The sequence below is a fragment of the Monopterus albus genome, unplaced genomic scaffold, assembly GCF_001952655.1.
Source record: "Monopterus albus unplaced genomic scaffold, M_albus_1.0 scaffold99.1, whole genome shotgun sequence".
NCBI lineage: Eukaryota > Metazoa > Chordata > Actinopteri > Synbranchiformes > Synbranchidae > Monopterus > Monopterus albus.
The window spans coordinates 1362810-1385352 of record NW_018127979.1 but is presented as its reverse complement, the minus strand read 5'-3'; the positions used below and the strand labels follow the sequence as shown (position 1 = coordinate 1385352).

The 22543-nt window shown below is 40.4% G+C and overlaps 1 protein-coding gene across 15 annotated transcripts in view; it reads right to left on the bottom strand.

Moving 5' to 3' along the window:
- lmo7a (LIM domain 7a) overlaps window positions 1-22147 on the bottom strand; it is a 48503-nt gene extending 26356 nt beyond the window's left edge. For 7 of the 15 annotated variants that reach the window (XM_020609388.1, XM_020609394.1, XM_020609403.1 and 4 more), the window contains exons 1-4: window positions 21436-21672; window positions 15463-15533; window positions 12157-12226; window positions 6530-6636 (exon numbers count right to left, since the gene is read on the bottom strand). In XM_020609388.1, the coding sequence (XP_020465044.1) occupies window positions 6530-6636; window positions 12157-12226; window positions 15463-15533; window positions 21436-21564 (377 nt within the window). In that variant the 5' untranslated portion in view covers window positions 21565-21672. The other 8 variants (XM_020609400.1, XM_020609401.1, XM_020609393.1 and 5 more) reach the window with 5 other exon arrangements.
- Between the last annotated feature and the right edge of the window lie 396 nt (window positions 22148-22543).

The following is a 22543-nucleotide window of genomic DNA, read 5'->3' as shown; positions in this document are numbered from 1 at the left end:
AAACTTTGTTTGGGAAGTTAAAAAGGACAGGTGAGGGTCCCTGAAACAGCTAATCCCTCTCAGACAATGTATATGTGCTGTAGAGTACAGAGCTCTAACAGGAAATCCCCCACTTTGACAAATTAACAGGACCTTCTCATCGCTTCCACAAGACATTCATTTCAGCCACCAGCTTCATGCTTACATGAGCTTTTGCCACAATCTTGCCTAGTCAGGGTAAAAAGGGAAGAGACGACTTATCTCCACAAGCCAATGACATCATTCTTCTTTTTATTTCCAGTGAAAATCCAAAGTTACTTGTACAATTCAACCACTTCTGTCACACAATCATTAACTACACAATCTCAAACACTTGAATAATATCAGACAACAAGCTGCTCAGTTAAAATTAGCTTCTGTGGTTAAGCTATAGTTATTTTAATTCCAACCAAAACTATCATTTTCTAACATGGCTCACAAGACAAAGTAAATGATCGTGTCAGTTCAGTCGGTCGATTCCCTGTGGCTTTCTGGCTATGCTGTACTTAAGGCAGAATGGTATGTTCAGTCCTACAGATAAACAAAATCTATAGGACAACGCTATGTATTGACTGACCTGGTGTGGACTGTGGTCTACTTGCTCTGCTGCGTTCAGTAACACCGCATGTAACATTCCTCATCTTCTACATGTTCTCTCACTGTCATAAAATACTTTGGATTTGAACACACACACACCCAGACACTCTCAGGAATCCTTAGTTTAAAAAAAATCAGACACAGAATGAGTGTGGATAAAGAAGTCAGCTGTGAGTGAGGGAGTACTGGGCATTATCGGGTTATTCTTGTCAGAGACACTGCAGCCTCTGTGAGCGAGGTAACAGGGTGAGGCTGGCATTTCACTCCCCAAGTTGACTGGAAAGCACAAATACAACCCTTGTGTTGGCCTTTTACAGCCAGGGCAGCGCTCATAGTGTAGAAAGTTTATTGGCTGATCACGTTTATCACATTCGTTTTCACAATCTGCCCACGGTTCACACAACACTGCAACAAGAAGTGACGGCAGTACCACATACTGAACCGTGAAATGAAAGCATCCCAAGTCAGCTCAGTCAACCACACCCGAAATACTAACACACAGGGCGTTCTATTAGTCTTCTTTGCATTAACCCATGCACATTCAGATTAGTTACAGTGAGTTTTGGATTATAGAAATTAGCACACACACAAGGCAAGAGGTATAATTTATATTGTTGTTGAGTAAGTTCTGACAACATGCTGTGTAATCTGTCTAAATTCATTTGAGAAACAACACATTCCTTCAGGTAGTTCAAACATTTGGTTTGATCTGCAGCCAGGGGTGCCATTGCATAATCCTCTTCATAAAAACGCACCACTCAGCCACACCTCATTATCTATTGTGTAGAAACGATCACTGACATTCCTCAAAGGATAATGAATTTTTGATGTGTATGTCGATCTTGTGCGTCTTTGTCTTAAGTCTGGAGAGCAGTCAACCCCTGTCAATAATTTGCTTAATCAAATGACGGTGTCAAGTGAGACTTTGGACCCCTCTCAGCAGGAGATTTGTTCTATCAGTTAATGGAGGTCACAGAACAAAATCTGGACTCACAGACACATTACTGCATTATAAAATGTTAACAAAATATTCTTTAGACCTACGTAGTATTACATCAACTTGTTAACAAACAGTTGTGTACTCCCAAATCCAGATGTTTTGAAGTAGAATTTGGACTTTTTGGTTTCTACCAACTCCTGAAAAATGCATTTGGCTCTTTAGCACCTAAATTTTCCACTGTGTTCACCAACTTGCTGCTTACTGTGCCTGCCTGCTGTTTGGTGCTGGGCAGATAGTACATGTACAGTACAGTACAGTAAGATTTCAGAGTTTCTTTTGATAACAACAGCTGCCTGCTGAAACTAAAAGTGATGCTATTAGTGCAAGTGAACCAAAACAGTACAGCTGTGGGCTGCACAGCTAAACAGTGATATAAAACTTGCTATAAAGCTCCAAAACTCTGAGGGGATGCTGCAGATTAAGGTGATAATTCTCTGTTTCCACCACTCATCATTGCTTGTCCTCCAAGGCATCTGAGATTTAGTATAAAACGCTTCACTGTCAGCTCAGATCTGTTGTAATTCCTATTAAATCTACTAAATGACAAAGATAAGTCTGAGGCTGCATGTAACTTACATGTACTGTAGATTCAAGATAGCATGTTTCAGTACATTGTGTGCAATGACAGTGCAGCTGTGGTTGGTGTTCACTTTTTAATGGATAAGGCCAATCATTTTATATATTAACAGTATTTTAAAAACCTCTCATACAGAAACTGAAACCAACAATTAGCCTCTAATCATTGTTAATGGCTGTCAGTCCTGGATTATTTTATTTGTCTGTGCCTTAGACCGCCACTGCCATCCAAAAAAATGAAAAACACATCAGTGAAACACACCGCTGCCCTTGGTGACATGTTTTCTTATTACGAAACACCAGACCCTAATATATTTTTAAAACTGTGTCCCGAAAGGCTCCGAGCTGCTCTAACTTTTTACAGTGTCTGAATTAAGCAAGAATCAAGGGCCCATGCACAAGATCTCTGGATATTTTTTTAATATCAGGGTCTGGTGTTTTGTAATGAGGAAGCACGTCACCCAGTGCAGCTGTGTTTTTCCCTGATGTGTTTTTAATTGTGTTTGACATCAGTGGAGAGCTATAACACAGACAAATAAGATAATCCAGGACTGACATACATTAACAGTGAGTAGCAGCAAATCATTGCTAGTTTTAGTCTCTGTATAGGGAGTGTTGAATATATCATTAAAATAGAAAATGTTAAACCTTATCCTTTAAGTCAGATATCAGCTTTAATTCGTTATGCCACAAATTGCACTTGTCAAAACCTTCAGAGAGGTCAAGGGGAAAGTAATTAGCTGACATTTAGTGTCATATGGGAACCAAGCATGTTGTGACATGTGCTGTGATCCTAATCAGATGTGGAGTTCATATTGCTTAAGTTCCACATGGCACTTGAAAGGTCTAAAGGAGATGGATGAGGTTAAATTGAACACTTTTAGATGTCATGATTCATCTGCCGCACCGTAATGCCCTCAGTTCCTGGGCAGCTGTTAAAAACTGACATTTGGTCTAAAGCAGCCCATGAATCACAGCCCTGGTGATGAATCAGATTCAGATTGGTCATTATTACACCTCTGGGTGTTCAGAGTGTGGTTGCACCCAGTTACAGTTCAATGACACGTGGGCTATGTGTGGAAATTTTCCAGAACATATCACCCGGACAAATTTGACAAATATGACAAATTTGTTATGGAATGTGCTGGCAACTGATAAATATCCTTATCAGAGAGCAGGTTTCACAACACAATGCAATAGAGAAATATAGACTGCAGATGGTGGTAAGGCTTCTACTACAAGGCTGCGAAGCTCAAAGGTCAAATTAGACACTGAATAATCTTTTATGACTACTGGTACAACACAGGCCAGTATGTGTTCTCAGCACGTCGCCTCAGCCATTACCCGAGTCTAGCTTCATGCCAAAAGGAGGATACTGGCCTTGTATATAATCATATGATAAGCACAAACTCTGTGGTCAGACAAGTCAAAACCAGTCAGGTTTCTTTTTCAATGTAAGATTGTTCAAACAGTTTCTCTAACAAAAATTAGACTGCAACTAATGTTTATATTTATTATTGATTTCCAGTTATTTTTGACATGATTCGCTTAACTGATGGACAAAAAAAGCCTAATTCTTAAAACCCCATTTGTGATCATATTTTAAATTGCTTGTTTTATTCAATCAACAGTCCAAAACCCAAATGTATTTTGTATTCTGTCATAGATGACAAAGAAACCCAGCAAATATTCATATTTCAGAAGCTGGAGCCAAAGAATATTTGGTAATTTTGCTTTAAAAAAAATTACTGAAAATAGTGGCAGATTCATTTTCACACTAGTTTCATTTGACTGATTAATCAGATTAACCAATTTAAGCAGTTTTACTTCGAATAACAAATCACATTTCATGATGCTGCACATGCAAAAGCAAAGCCATACAGATATGTGTGATCAAAAATGATATAAATAAAAGTGAATACAAATATATTAAAGCCAAGAATATGACAAAGTGTTGAGGTTTAGCCAGAAAAAAAATACTAGCCCTGTGGAAACCAACAATGAGCACCAACAGGACAACAAGCTTGTTGCTGCTGAAACAGAGAAAAGAGAAGCTGAGCAAAGCACCTGTCAGACTGGGTTTAAGGGAGTGGAGGTTGGATACACACCAGGGGCAAAGACAGCTGATAGGGACAACTTTCTGTGTGTGTGTGCTCTCCATGGCTCATTTGCCTAAGGTGTGATAAGCAACAGCGTCTGCAGCCCTATTTGACAGAGTCTCTTCGTGTTACACTCTGTGTGCCATCTCTCTCCATACGAGTTATAAATACAGCAGCTGGGGAACACATAATTGTGCCCACAAATATAAATAACTCTACATTGTTCATCTTGTTTACAATCCTAGGAAAAATAACATTTAACCCAGTGAAAATGTGCTACATATAAAAACAAGAGTGACTGCAAAGTTTCCTCTGTATAATTCAACAACACTGACTCATTAACAAAACAACTGAAGCTCAGCTAAAAATGAGAACCTGCAACTGCTGAGCACATTTGAGATGAGTGTTATTGTGCTGTAGCAGCAATCGAAGACACAAAAACTATTTAAAATATGTCTTCTCCTCTGAATGACCCGATCCCTTGACAAACCCCATATGAGGCACAGTGACAGAAACACAACCAGTAAACACACTCAAACACAGACTGGTATACTCACAGGAATACTGTACATGCAAAGGGGAGAATGTACTGGGAGGAGGCAACTATTAAAAGCTCTTTTACCATTCCAATCAGTCCTGCTTGTCAAAGTGACCCTCAGGTCGTAAAAATAGGATTACGAGTTCCCTCTGACCAAACCCCTTGTATGCAGGCAGACATGAGGGCAAAGACCTCACTGTATACTATATACTATATAAACGTGGGGAAGGGATTTCATGTGGCACATTTGAAAGATTTAATGCATATAGTGTTTGATTCTCAGAAAAACACATTATTTCAAAATGCAACAGTATGCCATTGCTTTTAGTAATAAAGTTCAGTTGGTACTTTTGCATCTCATAGTTAGCCTTAATTAGCTTTCATGGCATAAATGTCATTTTTCCACACTGTGAAAATCAAAAGGTTATGCAAGAGGGGAAATGTCTGGTAACACACAGGGCATAAGGTCCATAAGAGAATTATGTTTATATTTATGACACTTAATCAGACATTTAGTGAGTGATATTGTATCTTAGAGCAGTATATCTTCTGCTGTGGAGAGAGGGTGTGTTGTGATAAAAGGCAGGCAGATTTGTTTATTTAGAGTTCATATTCCAGTGTATGCTCAGTACACCTGTCTCTCTGTATGAGGCTTTGTCACGACTGTGGTTTCGACATCACTGTCAGTGCTACTGAACGAATGACAGCCTGGTGTACAGCAGATCATGGGACAAGGCTAAATGGCATAGAGTTAGAAAACACAAGCCTCCACTGGTTCACAGCATTTTGAAGCATTAGCTTGTATTATGTCATTAACCAAACCTGGATATTGCACATCTATCTTCTTTAGGTCTAAAAACCTTCAGGTATTTGCTGCTAAAGCACTTTACTGTGCTGGTGCTTGCACAGTGCTGTGCTGTAGAGCCACTGAGAGTGTGTGCACTGCCTTACCCAGCTCCTTCCTGAAGGCACATTTGTATAAAACCCAAACAGGTTGTTCAGCATACCACAAGCATCTCTACCCTCCATGCAATGGATATAACAGCGACTGTCTAAAATTAAAAAGTAACAGATACCGTGGCAACGTCATGCAATTCTTGTCCTGCACGCCAACTCAGACAGCATCTAAGCTGTACCTCTTTCTATTTAAAATATTGGAAAGACATTTCTCTCTGTCTATAACTTGCATCTGACAATAATCACTTATTTCCAGGACACATTTCTTTGTGACCCAGATAATAATTTGCTAAACCTTTTTTAAAAAGGAAGTGAATTTCATCAGAAATTTTTCAAACAGATCAGAGATCCAGAAACACTACATTATTTATTGTACTGATGTGAGGCTTCATTAGTTGTTCCCTTTGTACCATTTTGAAGAAACATATAGTGCTGTGCCTCAGCAGGTGCTTTACCAACATAAGAATACATACATACTGAAACTAGCACTAACCCTTTGTAACACTTCTTGGGTTAACTTGAACCACATGAGGATATGTGTCTGAAGTACTATGTAATTAGTGTGAAACATTTCATCCATGCTGTGCATAAGAATGGAAGCATAAATAGAAGCTTAAGAAGATGGTTCAATAAAGGAAGAATCAAGATTATTTATTTGTGTTTACCTTAACTCCATGAATGGTAAGGATGGATATCAAAGTGTTAGTACCAACATTTTACAGTGCTCACAAGACCAGAACTTACTTGACTGTGACTCTTGTGGTTAAGTCCTGAAGATCTCCGGGGTGAAAGAGTTGTGCTTCCTTTAGCCCAAGCTTCCCGCAGGCCTTGAGGAAGACGTTAAGGTTGTCCTGACCAAAGAACAAAGCAGAGATTAGGGGTGTCCACCTTCAAAGCAAAGAATAATCACTCAAGAATTCTCTGGCAGAGGCACAGCCTCCAACGTATTGCTTCCAAAGTTCATATCACAGAGAACAGAGAAGGACAGGGAGGAGCATGTGTGTAGCAAATGAAAACTGACCTATTGCTGAACACACACAAACACACTCACAGGGGGTAGAGGCTGCGTGACAGGAACTGAGTAACAGCAGCAAAGCTACCTGGTGGCTGGGTTAGGGCGGACACAACGTCAAAGGCGTGGGTGACATCAGAAGCTTTATACAAGTCCCACCCAACCGGCCATGCGAGTGCAAAACTGACACACACAGGAGCACACTGCCTGCTGTCGCCTCTTTCTTCTCACACCCTGAAACTTGCCCTCCCCTCCCTGCCATGCCCTTTACTCGAAAATACCTGAGGAATCTGTGGGGCGGTGGAGTATTTTGGAGACATTCTGTTGCTATGAAACGTGAGGTCGGGTGACAGAAACTGATAAATATTGAAACAACTCATGACATGGGAGTGGATGGATGGTTTCTCCTCCTACACTATGTTGATCATTTTATATTGCATAAGGTTTGTAAGTATGCACATGCTTTACAAAGATGGGAATGCACTGCAAGATAGTGAAACTGCATTTTGCTTCATAGATACTGTATACACACATCTCGTGCATTTCAACTGAATCTTAACCACAAAAGCACCAGTCCTTCCTGGGGTTATGACTTTTCCAGTTGTGATCTCCAACTGTCTTGTTAATCAGTCTGCACTTTCCATTGGGAGTGCACTACTTAAGAGGGTTTCATGTAATGCTACATGGTTTTGATATAGGTTGGACTAACTAAGGGGTAGCCTGTTCTATATTTAAATGGCAAACATGGTTATTAGCAAATGATAGGAAAGAGCTGACCCCTCAGCTCAGGCATCTCTTGCTAACAAGCTTTGCTTGTCTGTTAACAGCACTTCGCTGCGCCCAGCTGGTCAAGATTCAACCCCCCTTCCCTTGTATGAAGGCACTGGAGTCATGGTTTATTAAAAATGACAGCAGAAAATTTCTCTTGTACTACTTTGTCTTAAGCTAGGGCTGCCCCCTTACAGTCTAGTCTAGAATAGTCTAGAGACCTGTCGAATGAGGCTCTTCTAATGGAGCCATTGTTTTTATTTTATTATATTTTTTTGTCAGCCAGTGTGCATTATAATAGAAAGTAGCTCCAGTCCGGTAGTCTGTCATCTTCTTCTCCTCATTTTGGTGTGCCAAGCAGCAGTTTGCTCAATGCTTCCCACTGTGGTCACGGGAGAATACCCATTTCAACGGTGACACTGTGTGATAAATGAATGTACATAAAGGTCAAATCTATTTAACAAATTGCAAAACGAGAAGAAAGGGACAACAAAACCCACTAAGATAAGCCATAAAAGGTGAGATTTGTATTTTATTAAACACTGTGGCCTAATTTTAAAAGAGAAAAGACTGTCGTGACAATGTGGCTGGTTTTTGTGAGTCCGGTTTGTTTACCCATCTCTGGTAAAGAGCAATGCACAGCTGCTTATCAACTGTTTCTGTGACATGGATCATTCCAAATGGGACTAGGAAGCTAAGAAAAATGCGCAGGAAAACATTTCAATGAGGAATTATAAATAAGAGGAATCATTCCCAGTGCAAGCTGGCACACATCAAACGCACAGTAACAACACGCGCTGCGGTTAACTGATGTGAGAAGCTCAAACCGGATATTCAACTAGGCTATAACCATGACTCAGAAGAACAAATATTTCCTATAGGAGCATTGATTCAACAGAAATACTGAATCAAAGCTCTGTCTGTCTCGTTATTCTGACAAATCCATATGGCAGCCAAACATTATATATATCGTCAATTTAAATAGGTCACAATTTAAATAGGTCACAATTTAAATAATTGATTTTCTGACAGTCTAGGTTATGAAAAGAAAGAAAGAAAAAGAACTAATAGTCACAGTGAAGAGCCGACTGACAAAATCCTTAGTCAGTTACAGCCCTATCATAAGCCCTTTTCAGACAGGCACTGGAACCCTGAAATTCTCTAGACATCACCCGGGGGGAGCTGTATGTGAGAACACAAATGTCTGAGCCAGTTGACTAGGACCATAAGTAGGCTTTCCTCTGCCAGCTCCCTAGTACAAAGTCTGTGTAAGGTCCAAGTGAGCTGGAGTGAGCTCATGTGAGAAAACAAAAGTGTATAATCTGGAGTATTCACACGGAGCTTGTGGGCATATTGATGACATTCTATCATGTGACTGGCGTAAAACCAGAGGAATGCAAACATGTAATTGTGAAGAACAACAGTTATTTACAGTGAAGACACCAATGAAAATATCTAACTGGAGACATGACGTGATTCAGGAACTTCCGTCGTTAAGAGCCGGTGTCAGAATCATTGGTCAAGGAAAAAGAGTTGTTAATGACCAAATTACAAACGGGCTATGTGATCAGAGTTCATGTGTGAAAACGGCTTTATTAAAAGAGACATATTTTCTAGACTGATATAGGATGGAGTAAATGAGGTAACTGCATCCATAATGAAAAGTAAGTTCTCCTCTCTCATCATTTGACCACACTTGCTAATATTATTAAGAAATTTAAGGTTCAGTAAACCATAGCTGACCTCCCAGAACATGGCTGCAAGAGAAACACTGACCCAATATCTGATCTTGCCATACAATATCTAACATTATTACATTTTTGTCTGGCTAAGCTAATGAAGTTCAGTTAAGGTTATAGCATGGCCATGGTCTTGGAAACCAGTTTATTAATATATAACATAATATGCAGGAGGGAGGGTTGTCTGCAGGCCTAAAAACACAATAAACTTTATTGTTAAAACATCAGTAAAAAATCAGTAGAAAGGATCTCCCATTTAAGCCCTGTTTTTCCAATGTAATCAGGGCAAAAATAAAAGTATAACTACATCACTTAGCTGTGAATGTCAATTAACTTACAAACTAAAGCCCCCTGACAGTCAGTCCCTGAACATGCAGAGCTAATGATCATGAAAGAATGTTATGCAGAATTGTGGCTGCACATAATCCTGCTAAATATGCCGTACCCATCCAGCAGTCTCTAATCCTCTCATGCAAACTTGGACCCTGATTAAAGCACTTTACACTAAGAAATGCCACAATTTGACTCACAAGGTGTTCGATGGTGTATAAAAGAACCTTCGTTTCTAGTAGTCACATTGTGGCCACCATTTCTTCCACTGTGCTCTTTGTCTAAGATTGGTATACTCTACAATTACCCTCAACTGACCTCTAGCTGCGTTTCATACACCAAGCAACACTATGTTTAAAATATCAGGCTACACACTTTCAATGCCTGTCACAATAAACCAAGAGGAGAATACTTGAAATGTTGCCTCTCCTGAAACAGGCCCAGTAAATGACCACTCTGTCCCAGCAACCAGATCCAATCATAACATGTACCAATACAACACAAACACAATAAGAACATGGTCAAATGCCAGTCACTGCACACACACAGATGACTGCACACATTTACAGGGGTAAAGAGTTCCTCAGGGCTACTGAAACTGTTTACCTCCTCCCACTGCTACCTCAACTCACCGAGGAGTTGGTATATGTGGGAACATCCATGCTATGTCAATTACAGTGGGCAGAGGCCAGCAGAGTCATCCTTAACTCCATCCCTTGAGCTCAATGGGCCTCAAATCTGGGCCCTCACGCATGTACCGGCTCGCTGCCCAGCACTGGTAAAAGTAGAACAGGGCCTGGACCAGGGTGCCATAACCCAAACCCACAGCTCACAGACTGCTCATCAACAGACAGAAAGAGTGATGACATGGGAAACATTCCCATGGTCACAAGTGAAGCTAAAGAATAGACCTAGGTCGGCAGCCAATGTTGCTAAATATTCTGCAAAACCATATATTTCAGTTTTTCCCCACCTTTCCCTGACTGGGCTGTTTTTACTATGCCAAACCTGAAATCTGGTATGGATTTGGAGCCTTGGAAAAAAAAAGTTCTGAAGTTATGAAAATAAGTGTAGAAAGCACACATTTGGGTATTAATGAGGCATGTTTGCTTATCCCCTGTTGTTCAGCAGTGATTAGTCATTCTCGATCTTCATTACAAAGAGAGAGCACCAACAACATTCCTTTTGTTCTTTCTCTGGTGTATTTTTCTTCCACATGCCATTTTAGAAGTTCGGAATACTAGAAGGGCAGCATTTTTCCACTCTCTTCTTATCTGTCAACATTTAATGGAGATATGTAGCACACATTAAAACAAACCCTATGCAATAACCTGTACTAGGAGGAATTTCGGAGTATACAGCTCAATCCCAGCACTTAAAGAACAAACTCATCAGCATTTATAGTGATGAGAGATAGGGGACCAAGCAATCTTAAGAACACTACATGAGAAAAGCTTTTCTCACAGCAAAGAAACAGTGAGTAATGTTTGTCTGGAGAGTCCTCCACCTTTCTCCATGTGGTTGGCAGTAACTCATAGTTGTGGGCCAAGCAGGAGCCTTCAAATCTGAGGGAGAATTTATGATCAGGTGTTCTCAATTTTTTGTCCAAGACTCAAAAATACAACACCAATGCTACTGATGGAGGAGTTACTTTACCTCATTACGTCAGCAGCTGCCACGCCAGTAATGATTTCCCTCATAACACAGACATGGCGGTACTTTATTTAGTACTGCAAAACAATGTTTACTGTTTACATAGAGCCTGAGCACCAGCCTGTTTTTTTTTTTTAACTGCCAACCTGTCATTGTCTTGCCAAACATATCAAGTGTCACTGAACCCGCAGACACACACCCCCTGGGTTAGGGTTGGGGTTCTCTATAATTCCTCTAGACAGCTGGACTCAATTACTCCCACAACAGAGAGCTTTGTGAGGGATGGGTTTAAGACAGGTTTTTCAACCCTCTACTTCCCGAGAACTTGTATGCAGACACTCCCAAAGCATTTATTTCGACTGAGCCACTGTGGCACCAAATGCATAGGCCAGAAGCTGACTCAGTAACACTTATTTACATAAACCAAACTCTGTCCCTTCCTGACCTCCAATCACTCAATCAAAGACCTAATTATCATACCAGTACAATGACTTTATGTCTTAAAAACTGTAGGTTTGATTGAACACAGGATGGCAGGCATTCTATTTAGGGAGCACTGAAATGGGGCCAGTGGCCTTTCAAGCTGTGCCACATTATCAGTGTGGATGGATATGAAGAGTGTCAGGTCACCGAGGCAAACACCTCTCTCTCATTTGCAGCAGTGTGTTAGACCTGTCATCAGTCAGCTCAATTGCCAAATGTCGCGCTGCCCAAACATGGAAACAATACTGTTATAAACTGTGTATGAAGGAAACTAGGATGAGCTGTTGATGTTATGTGTTAGGATATCATGTAAACAAACTCTTGTACAGTACATCCAACATCCTGTAGCTCACATTTGGATTGAATACGAATAGAAGATAACCTACCAGTCCAGCTATAGGTGTGGGCAGCCTGTTAACCCTCTTGATAATACCACGCTTGATATTGTTGATCAGACTGTGGGCAGAAAAAAAAAGAGATAAAACATCAGGTAAAGGAAAAGGGTAAGTGAATGCACTTGGTCACTGGCAGGCCTAAATGGAATCTGCAGATTTTTTGTTTTTGTGGTTTTTCAGGATGGAAAACTGTGGAGTTCTGCAGTGTTTTTTTCTTTTTTTGCTTGTAATGTAAAAGAAAATATTCATTTAGCTAACAATGAATATTTTTTGAGCAAAATTTTAAGCATAAAGACGCATTAAAACAATCTAAAATAACCTTGAGCAGGGTGAAAAGAAACCACTTTATATTAACTTTTAAATTTGAGAATTTTTTTATTTCAGACATTTTAGGACATTTAGAGTGTGAACATTTGTTGGAAATTCCAAAATCATAAAATTTAAAGACACACGGCCACTGAAATACAAAGTAATCACATGTAAAAATAAAAAAGGGGGTAAATGGGATAACAGTGTGCGTTTTCAGACCATCTCGTCAGGAGACATTAATATCTTTAATAGACATTAACCTGGGTTCACATAGGCTACTGAGGGGAACAGCTCTAGAAGTTGACATGAGAAGTGCCACAGATTGTTGTGTAAGGAATAAAGAAGCGCTAGGGAGAGATGTGCAACTGGCCAATCAAGGTGTGAAGTAGATGTGAATGTCAGATGGCTTGGAAAATGACTGAAAATAACAAAAAACATTCACGACATCACACAACTGATGTGCACATGCAGGCGGGGGCGTTGGAAATCTGCGGGTGCAGATTCCATCTGGGCCTGGTCTTTGGCTAAAATGGTCTAACTATCGAGGAAGGGAAGAAAGACACCGTGCTGTGTGTTTACGACTTGGTTTAATGGTAGCCACCTGGCTTCAGTTTAATAAATAGCCAGTGCCACACCATGATGTAAACACACTGCCCCCATCTGCAAAAATATACTCTACACTACTGACACAGCCCCAAACAAATGTCGGATCACCATATATCAGTTCATAAAAGCAGTACTGATTTTTGACTGGTGGCAATTCATTTATGGTGTAATTCAAAGGGATGTTCAAGCCCAAGAGGTGAAAATTCTAAATATCCATAATAATAATAATAATAAAAAAATGCAATAAATGTTTTGTAACATGACAATAGCAGTGCTTATGTCTGAGAGATTCAGTAGCATATTCAGATCTTCTAGTCAAGTAGTAATACTGTAGTAAAAATACTTTGATAGGAGCAAAATTACATTAGAATTAGCAGCAAAATATACTAGGATTAAAGCTGCAATTCACAATTATTTTCTTTACTGATTAACATCAGAAAATGTAAACGTCCATCACAGTTTTCTTGAGCTCAATGTTATTAACTGTCCTGTTTTGTCCAATCGACAGTCTAAAACAACGCTGGCCAATTCCAAATTGAATGTTGTAATGTTTTAGAACAGGGCTGGCCAATTCCAGTCCTCGAGGGCTGCTGTCCTGCTTGTTTTCCAACTATCCCTGCCTGACCTGCTGCTGATTACCTGGCTCAGGTGTGTTCAGCCAGTCAGAAGCTGGAAGATACCATCTTAAATGAAAGTGGAGTGAGGAAAGATAAACTGAATTGGTATCTTCCAGCTTCTGACTGGCTGAACACACCTGAGCCAGGTAATCAGCAGCAGGTCAGGCAGGGATAGTTGGAAAACAAGCAGGACAGCGACCCTCGAGGACTGGAATTGGCCACCCCTGATCTAAAACATTACAACATTCAATTTTCCTAAATTGTAAAACAAGAAACATCAGCAAATTCTCCCATTAGAGAAGATGGAACAGTCAATTGTTTGACATTTTGCTTCAAAAATGATTAATTATAGGACTTGACTTGCCAGTTAATTTTATGTAGATCAACTAATATGTTAATTGACTAATTATGACATCTTATTTGGTTGTAAACATGTAAATAGCATTTAATGATGTATCTTATCAGGGTGGAGCTAATGGGAACTGCTGTGGGGTGGTTACATCTACTATATACTGTAACATTATTCTATTATATAATTTATCATATGCTTTGTATGTAAAGTAAAAAACAAAACAAAAGAAAAACCATTTTAAAAAAGCTTCAATGCCCAGCATGAATTTAATAATTAGTTAAAGCAATTCTTCTCCCCAGTCTTCTGCTTTCTCGACAAACACACTGGGGGTGGATGAGATGGGGAGGCATACGACTTCACATGAGCTGATAAAACATGTGAAGAAAGTATTCCAAGGGTATTTGGGTTCAAGTAAATCATTCAACAGTGAAACAATTGAAAGCTGTAATGATTCCATCAGATAACGCCCACTGGAAAGCTAAGCAGGATATCACCATGTGTGTGACCTACACTAGACATTCCTTTTCAAGCAGATGAGATAAGTAAGCCACAACATAACAGGAATAGAAGCTGATTTTCTAGGTGAAAGCGATTCAATCTCTGTCTTCCTCTTCCTCAGGCTGAGAAAACATAAACATCTCTGTGGATGAAAGTGTCTCTGTTGTTCTCTGAGAGTGAGCAAACAGTGGAGTCAGGTTCAAATCAGCAGAATGGGGGGTTTCTTCTTTGAACTGATGCCAGTAGAGGTCTGAACGATTCTGTATGGCCTGCTGGTAATTACAGCTGCCTGCTGATTTGTGCAAATCACATTATAGCGTCCATCAAGCAGTGCCGCCCATGTACAAATGCACAAAGAACATGATATTAGCCCTCCCACACAACCACACACACTCCTGACCTAAGAAAAGCCAGTTCCAGAAGCAATTTGAGAGTCAATGCAAAAGCCAGTTCTGCATAGATAAATTTCGTCCTCTAATTCATCAAAACTCTTGGTGCACCCAGGCACCCGGGTCCCCAACTTTCCACTGTGGTTTCAGCTGGAAGCTTTCCATTCACTACATGGCTTTTGACAGCTCTCATTATTAGAGGATGGGACTCTGCCCATCTCCAGACCTGTAACATATGTCAACCAGTCAACACAACTCCGCTTGAAATAGATCACACATTATATTTTCAAACAAGACCCCGGAAGGTAGACCTGACAGTGGAAACATCAAATATGTACATAACAGAACCTCTGTTGTGCTGCTGCGGAACACCTTTTGTGGCTGACAAACAAACAGTGACCCGGTAAGGGGTCTGCCTGGGAAATATCAGCAACACTTACACTGGATCGCAGACCTGGGGAAAGCAGGGGGCTTCCATATGAATGAGTGGCATTTGAAAGGTGCCTGGGAAAAGCAGAGTACTTACTCGCACAACAGAACGCCATTCTCCAGCGCTGATCGGAAGTCGTTGCTCCCAAATTTTTTCTTGGTTACTGCCTGGAAAGAAAGGAACATAAAACAGTGAGAAAAACAGAAAGAAGGGCTGGGTTTGTGTGTGTGGTGAGGTGGGCAGCCTTGAGAAGAAAGGTAGGATGTTGAGAACAGTAGGAGGGGAAGTCAGAGGTATTTCCTCCTGAGTTCCTACAGTGTTGAGTCACTTCTTCAGGTATTCCTTGGGAGCTTTGGAGTCTCTCGGTTCTTGTCCCTTTTATACTAAAAACCTCTGGTAAATGGAAGAGCTGTGCTAAAACTGTGCCGGAGCCAGGCTGCCCAAGCCACAAGGCTATGGCAGCATCTGGAGCTCTGCAGAAACACAGCACTATGTTACAGCCTCATGCCTTTCCCATGATCTCACACCACCACCGCAGGAACACCATGGGCCATTATGCAGGCAAATATACACATACTGCATACAGGACATGCAGCTGTACACACTTAAACATATTGCATGCACATATACACACACGGTATACACAGAATCAAACAGCATATTTGATTTTAAACACAACACTTTTCTGTACAGTTTTTAATTCTAAAATGAATAGCCTTTCATATACTGTATAAAATCTATCTTTCCTCTAAAACAGTATGATTTTTGTGGTTTTTCTTTTAGGCAAAAGCGCAAGTTTGTTATGAGATACTGAATTCACGCTAATGGCCATTCCACAACAAGGCTTTGTGTTGTATTTTGTTGGGATGTTTCCACCATCAGATGCTTGATTAAATCAGCACAATCCAACGCAAATTAGAATCTAGCGAACAATTAAAGTATTCACCTCTACCAGTTCAGCACAGTCCTCCTTATTTGTTATTTTAGAAAACAGCTTTGTTTACTTTGCATCTGGATGTGCACCAAAATATTCAAATGTAGAAAGTCATACATAAAATAGATGCAAAACTTTTTTCATTCTAGTAAATGCAGTTCTTCATGAGTAAAAATCCAAAATGTTCCAAAACGCCCTATCTTGCAATGTCTAAAAACATTTTAAAACATCCTGATTCTGGATCCATATCAAATACTACTTGTTGCCTGCCCAATGGCCCAAATTCCCTAAATAGCTCACGGAAATTAGTCAAACAAACACAAACTGGACTGAAAGCTGAACGTCCTTGGCAGAGGCTGTGACTACATTCACAGACAGGCTGTAATAGTTTTGGTGCAGAATAAGTTCTGTAATAGCTGATCTGTGAGGATGAGTGTTATTTTATTCTAGAAGTTGAGAATACTCAAAGTTATATTTATGCAGAAGGTACTGGAGAGGTTGTTAAATGAAATATGGAAAGACTTCACTGTATTGTGTTTGAGGTCTGCATGGAAATTAATTAATTTACATTACCAACACAGCAGATGAGCACACATATTACACTGGTAGGACAGCTGGCAATAACACAGTTACATACTTGCAAACACTCTCATACACAAAGCAAAACGAGTTGGACAGGTCTACCGGGCCAACTAAATTCATCAGACATGCCTTGGCTTTTGTTCCTTTTCCTTTAAAGGCGAAAGGATGAACATTTGGATTGAAGCTAACCACGTCATTTTGAGGGGGACAGGAGAAACCGGAGAAAATATGTAGGCATACTCAGAGGAAGACACTCTCAGTATATTCAAACATGGCTCACTTGAGAACACAACTTGAATAACCTGAGACAAATACCCATCATTCCAAGGGAATTAAATCATGTTGTATTAGATGAATAGGTTTGACGTGACACAGATGTCATTTGCAGTGTTTCCGTATATGCACAATGTGATCAAGCTATAAGAATGTCCTTTTACAAAACATACTAAGGACTAAGGTGTTGGCCTTCTCCTTCATTGACAAAACAGAGTCATAACCAGACAATGAAAACAGAAGAGAAATACAGACAGACGTGCGAAGCTATAAACGCACAGATGCACACATATTCACACACAAAGCAGACAAACTTAACAGTGGATAGGACATCTTGACCCCCTACTGTTGTATGTACTGTATGAGGGACCAGCAGCTGGGATTCACATAAGTGCAAACAAACAATACACGTGCTGCTTACTAAAGACATTTGTTTCTTTGATGTTTTTAATCAAAGTTACATCAGGCAAACAGAATGAATGGGCTACTTAAGATCTAATCTCTTTGTCCAAGTGTGGAAGGTGGGACGCACTCTGGCACTAGCAGGCTGTAACTGAATACTCTTCTCTATTGTTATCTTTAGGGGTATTAACTGCTTAGATCCAGCCTACTGTTCCCCCCCATTAAACCTGCCAAACAACTCTCATCTGCAACAACATACTGCTACTCTATTTAACAGGCAGAAGCAGAAATGTGAAAAACAGCTCATCTTCCTGCAAACCCACCCTCGTTCCCCTCAAGAATGTGCTGCTGAATGTGTTGAGGGACTGACTCTCATGATGACTTTGCCCCACATTATGTAGCCCACAGATTTCATTATGTGCTCTTCAAGTCTTCTGATGTTCCTGACACAACCCTGACTTGAACCCGGGCCACAGCGGTGAGAGCGCTGCGCCTTACCCCCTAGCCTACCAGGGACAGCTATGTGAAATCCATCCATCCATTTTTTATACCGCTTAGTCCCAAACGAGGTCACGGGGGGCCGGAGCCAATCCCGGCTACGTATGTGAAATTATTTACTATAATTGCAGAAAAACAAGAACGATGTGTTGGTAGAACCCAAATAATCAGAGGAATCAGGGAGTCTCTGGGCCTGTGACCACATCTATTGTTTATTCATGCAGGGAATGGAGGCAAATCAGTACTCAAAGTTTGTGCCCCTATTGTTCCTAAAAGTCTTTGTTTCTTTTGCAGGGGACGGGGGTATGGTTCATCAGAAGGGGATAGTTTCCAAACAGTTCAGGGTTCTGACTCAAGAAAAATATACCACTGTGGAAACCATTATTACTCCACACGATCAACATAAACACGTAACTGTAAGTGTGGCTTAGTTTCTAATTGTGCTCACACAAAACCCAGAATGGTGCTACAGTGAGGTGGACTAATGAGCAGCTCAGTCACACATCTCCTGGGTACAAATACAAATATAGCCTTTTAACAGCTTTTATCACATGTATTATAGAGTTTAACAGAGGTGCCAATATTTCCTCACTAGTGGTCATTGGCCAGGCAGACCGTTTTAGTTTTATACTGCATTTCTGAGATATCAATCTCTAGGATTTTTTGCCAACAGGATAGAAAGTGTATTTAAATATATTTTGAACTTTCTAAAACAATATTTTTCATAAGAACAACTCCACAAACCACTGACAGTTTTCATTGGCACTACTACAATAGCAGTTTCAAGTAGTGGCAGAATATCAGAAAATGGTGGGTAGAAAATGTGGGTAAATACTTGAGCCCTTCAGAATATCCATCCATCCATGGCTTATTAACATTCAGAATAATGACCCCCAAGAAATGATCAAATGAGTAGTCGAATCATCAATTAGTCGATCAAAAGAAAAGTAATTATGAACTGTTTGCTGACTGTAGTTAGTTAGTTCTAGCGACCTAAGCATGAAGACTTGTTGCTTTCATCTGCTTTATATTGTTGTAAATGGAATACTGTTGGCTGGGCAAAACAATTTGAAGATGTCACCTTGGTCTGTGAGATATTAAAATGGGCTTTTAAATGTTAAATGACATTTTCTTGGCAAAAACAATCAATCAACTTCAATAAAATCATCAGGAGATAACATGTTTATGAAAATACTTGTTACCTTCGGCCCTAAATACAAGCACGTACAGTATCAATTGTCAACAGTGCAGAATTATGTTACAGTTTCCGCAATGAGAGAAAAGACAACCATAAAGCATGGAGTTGGGTCGGTGTTACATGACAGCAACAACAAGGTAAGCCAAAAAGAACAAAAGAAAAAAACTTCAAACATGAAATCCACAGGATTGTGTTACCTTTGATTGGCTGCTTTGTTAAAGAGTAGGTGAGGAAAACAATATGATTCTGTTCACCCAGCCACACACAAACGCTGGGGAGTAAAGACAAAACGAAAACTAGAGCTGAAATCCTATACACATTGTTACACGATCATCAACAAGCTCAGTGGCTGTAGTGCAGTTTAGCCTAAACTGGTTTAAAGAAGTATTCTAAGTATTCTGGGCAACACCTAAACAAGTACAGTAGAGGCTCTCTGAGAAGCACATTCCTGCCCATGGCAATTGAAACAGGAAATCTGGCATGATGTTACCTATGCTTGTGATTTATGAATACAATAACATACATTTGCTAAAATGAGTGAATCAGTGAAACCAGAGAAAACACCGAAACAGACATCACAATCTAAAAATAAGCACTTAAGAGATTTCTAACTGCAAACCTGCCTAGTCATTATTCATAACAGACTTTGTTTACAGTTGGCCATGTGCATGACCTGTTAGTTGCATAAACACTGCCACTTGTTCTTGAATGTCCTAACAGTCACACTTGAAGCCTTTCTGTTCAATTAACAAGCATCTCTATTATTTCGCTTGGCCCTGTGGTTGTAGGACGCAGTTCCCTGTGTTGACAGCCAAGCAGCTCTGAGGGGGTATGGCCTCAGCCATGGCAGCTAATGCAGGAATGTGTCCATGTGACAGGCTTCAGACCATTTAGCCTAGGTTTTAACAACACCACCAACCTCGCCATGCACACATGCCTCTGTTTAAAGTGCTGTGAAGACAAGAGGCTTGTTAATCATTCAGTGATAGAATCCAATATCCACAAAACTTTCTCTTTGAAGGGAAACTCTCAGCTTTATGCCAGAAACTGGGCTCGGATTGCTTTGGTATTTCCTCTGTGCCAGACCTCTGATACACACACACACACACACACACAGATATATATATATCAAATACCTTTAACTGTCTAACTTGTTCAGATTCCTGCTCACTTGTCCTAATCTTCCTGCGGTCATTCTCTGACCACAATTACTCCTGAGCTAATAGCCACTACAAACGGCCAGTGTGCAAGTGTGATGGATACTGATGTCACATCGAAAGCGTTCAGATTCACCCCTCATGAAATGAGAACAATACTTGTTTAGTTACAGTCATGCAGCAACTCCACGCTACAAGACAATCTACAAGAACTTAAGTTTATCCAGCTGTAGAGAAAAGATAAATGTCTGGCTGTAGGTTTAGGGGAAACTTTGACCAATTACTGATATTTAATACTGTGCATATGGCTTAAGAGTATTACATTTTATTGCAAGTGCCATAAACCAAGTGAAAACCCAAACCTTGTCATGAATGTGGGTTGATCTGTTGCATTGGGTGTTTGGTAAAATAGCTTGAAACGTTCATACAAGTTTTTCTTAATTGCTGGCACTACCTGCTTGAAACCGAAGCCTCTGGTACCATTAAAAAACAAACACTGCTGAGCAGGTCGAGGCAAGATTTGACAAAAGAGGCAGTCAACAAACAATAATGACAAACGGGGTCAAAGCATGCACCTGTATTCTGAAGAGACAACCGGAGAAGGTAGAGAGCACCAGTGCTTGGAGAAGCAAAAACTATTTCTAGTGGTTTCAAGACAAGATTTATCTGACCAGATACCTGAGACAAAGTCTAGGCTGATCCATGCCCGGGAGTGTGGGGGGTAAAAGAAGGCGAGGGACCTGATCAGCCTCCATCGATAAATATATCTAACCTCTTAATCAGGGATGTTTTGGAAGGTAAAAATGTAAGGGTGGACATCAGTCTCTTAGGATTAGCCAAATACTAGGCTACATGACTGAGTCTCTCTAGCTTACGCAAACACCACAACAAAACCTTTTGAACTGCCACAAGCAGGAACTGTCTATTTATATTCCACCTTTATGTTACCTTGCTTATTATCTCCAATGTGGAAATCCTAACAGAGTGTGTAAAGAAAAGTGCTGAGATGGTTTGTTTCTACTCACCTCAATCCACCTCTGCGCTTCCACGTAGGCTTCGTCGCAGCTGACAGAGGACTGCTCACGCCACTCCATCACAGACAACTTCTCCGAGCTGCACCGTGGGACCAAATCGGCTCCTATAATGACCCGCATTCAACAACGTCCACTGACATAAAAGAGCGTCATTTCAAACAAGCACAGACAATGGACACTTAAATCTTGTCAAGCGAGCAGGTAAAGCACAAGTGAACTTGTGAGCACACTTCTTACTCATTTAACATCCCTCCTATTGTTCTTCACCAGCTCATCAGTGAATGAATGCAAGGTGTATCAGTATCGTATTCCCCTTGCATCACCGCGCTGTGGCTTACCAGTTACTCATCGGACACACCTGTGGTTTTTGGGTATTTTCAAAATCCGCTTGGTCTCCTCCACCTTTACGCAGCATTAGTCTTCAAATCGGACCCGGGCTCACCTTGTATGGAAGAGGCACTGGCATGAAACACAACTTTTTCATCGCGTTTAAGCTGCATGAGTTAGAGGATGTGGAAGGAGGGTTTCCAAAGCGGGGTCCAGGGACCACCCACGAGTCCTTTTTCACTTTCCAGGTGAACACAAGTTTGGCTCGCTGTTGTTTCCTTCTCCAAACGATTATAGTGATCTCAGGCTTTTAATGCTTCTTGACTAAGACTACAGGTCAGCTCATCAGCTGAGCACCAAACAGATAAAGCTCAATAAAAGTCCGAGTTCTTGAGAAAAGTCTTCTCCACTTGAAAGAGGTCGGCTCTCTTCTTACAACAAATCCCTATCCTGCACCGCCACGCAGCGGTGGTTAGCGTGCGTGGTAGGGCCTGAAAAACAGAACTGCCTCCGTCAGAAACTAACTTGCATTTCAGAGGGAAACTTACTTTGCTACATTTGACAATTATACTTTGATTTTACAAACAAAACTTAAAATAATCTTACAACATGTGATGCATTGTAAATTAAAATGCCCACAGTTGTTCAAATGATCTTAACTTTGGACAGTGACAACATGAAAGTGCTGCTTACATGTTAATTACTTGGTTTAACAGATGAAAATCAGTAAGATTTAAGACTTTTCTAGTATTAATTTATTAAACAATTTCTC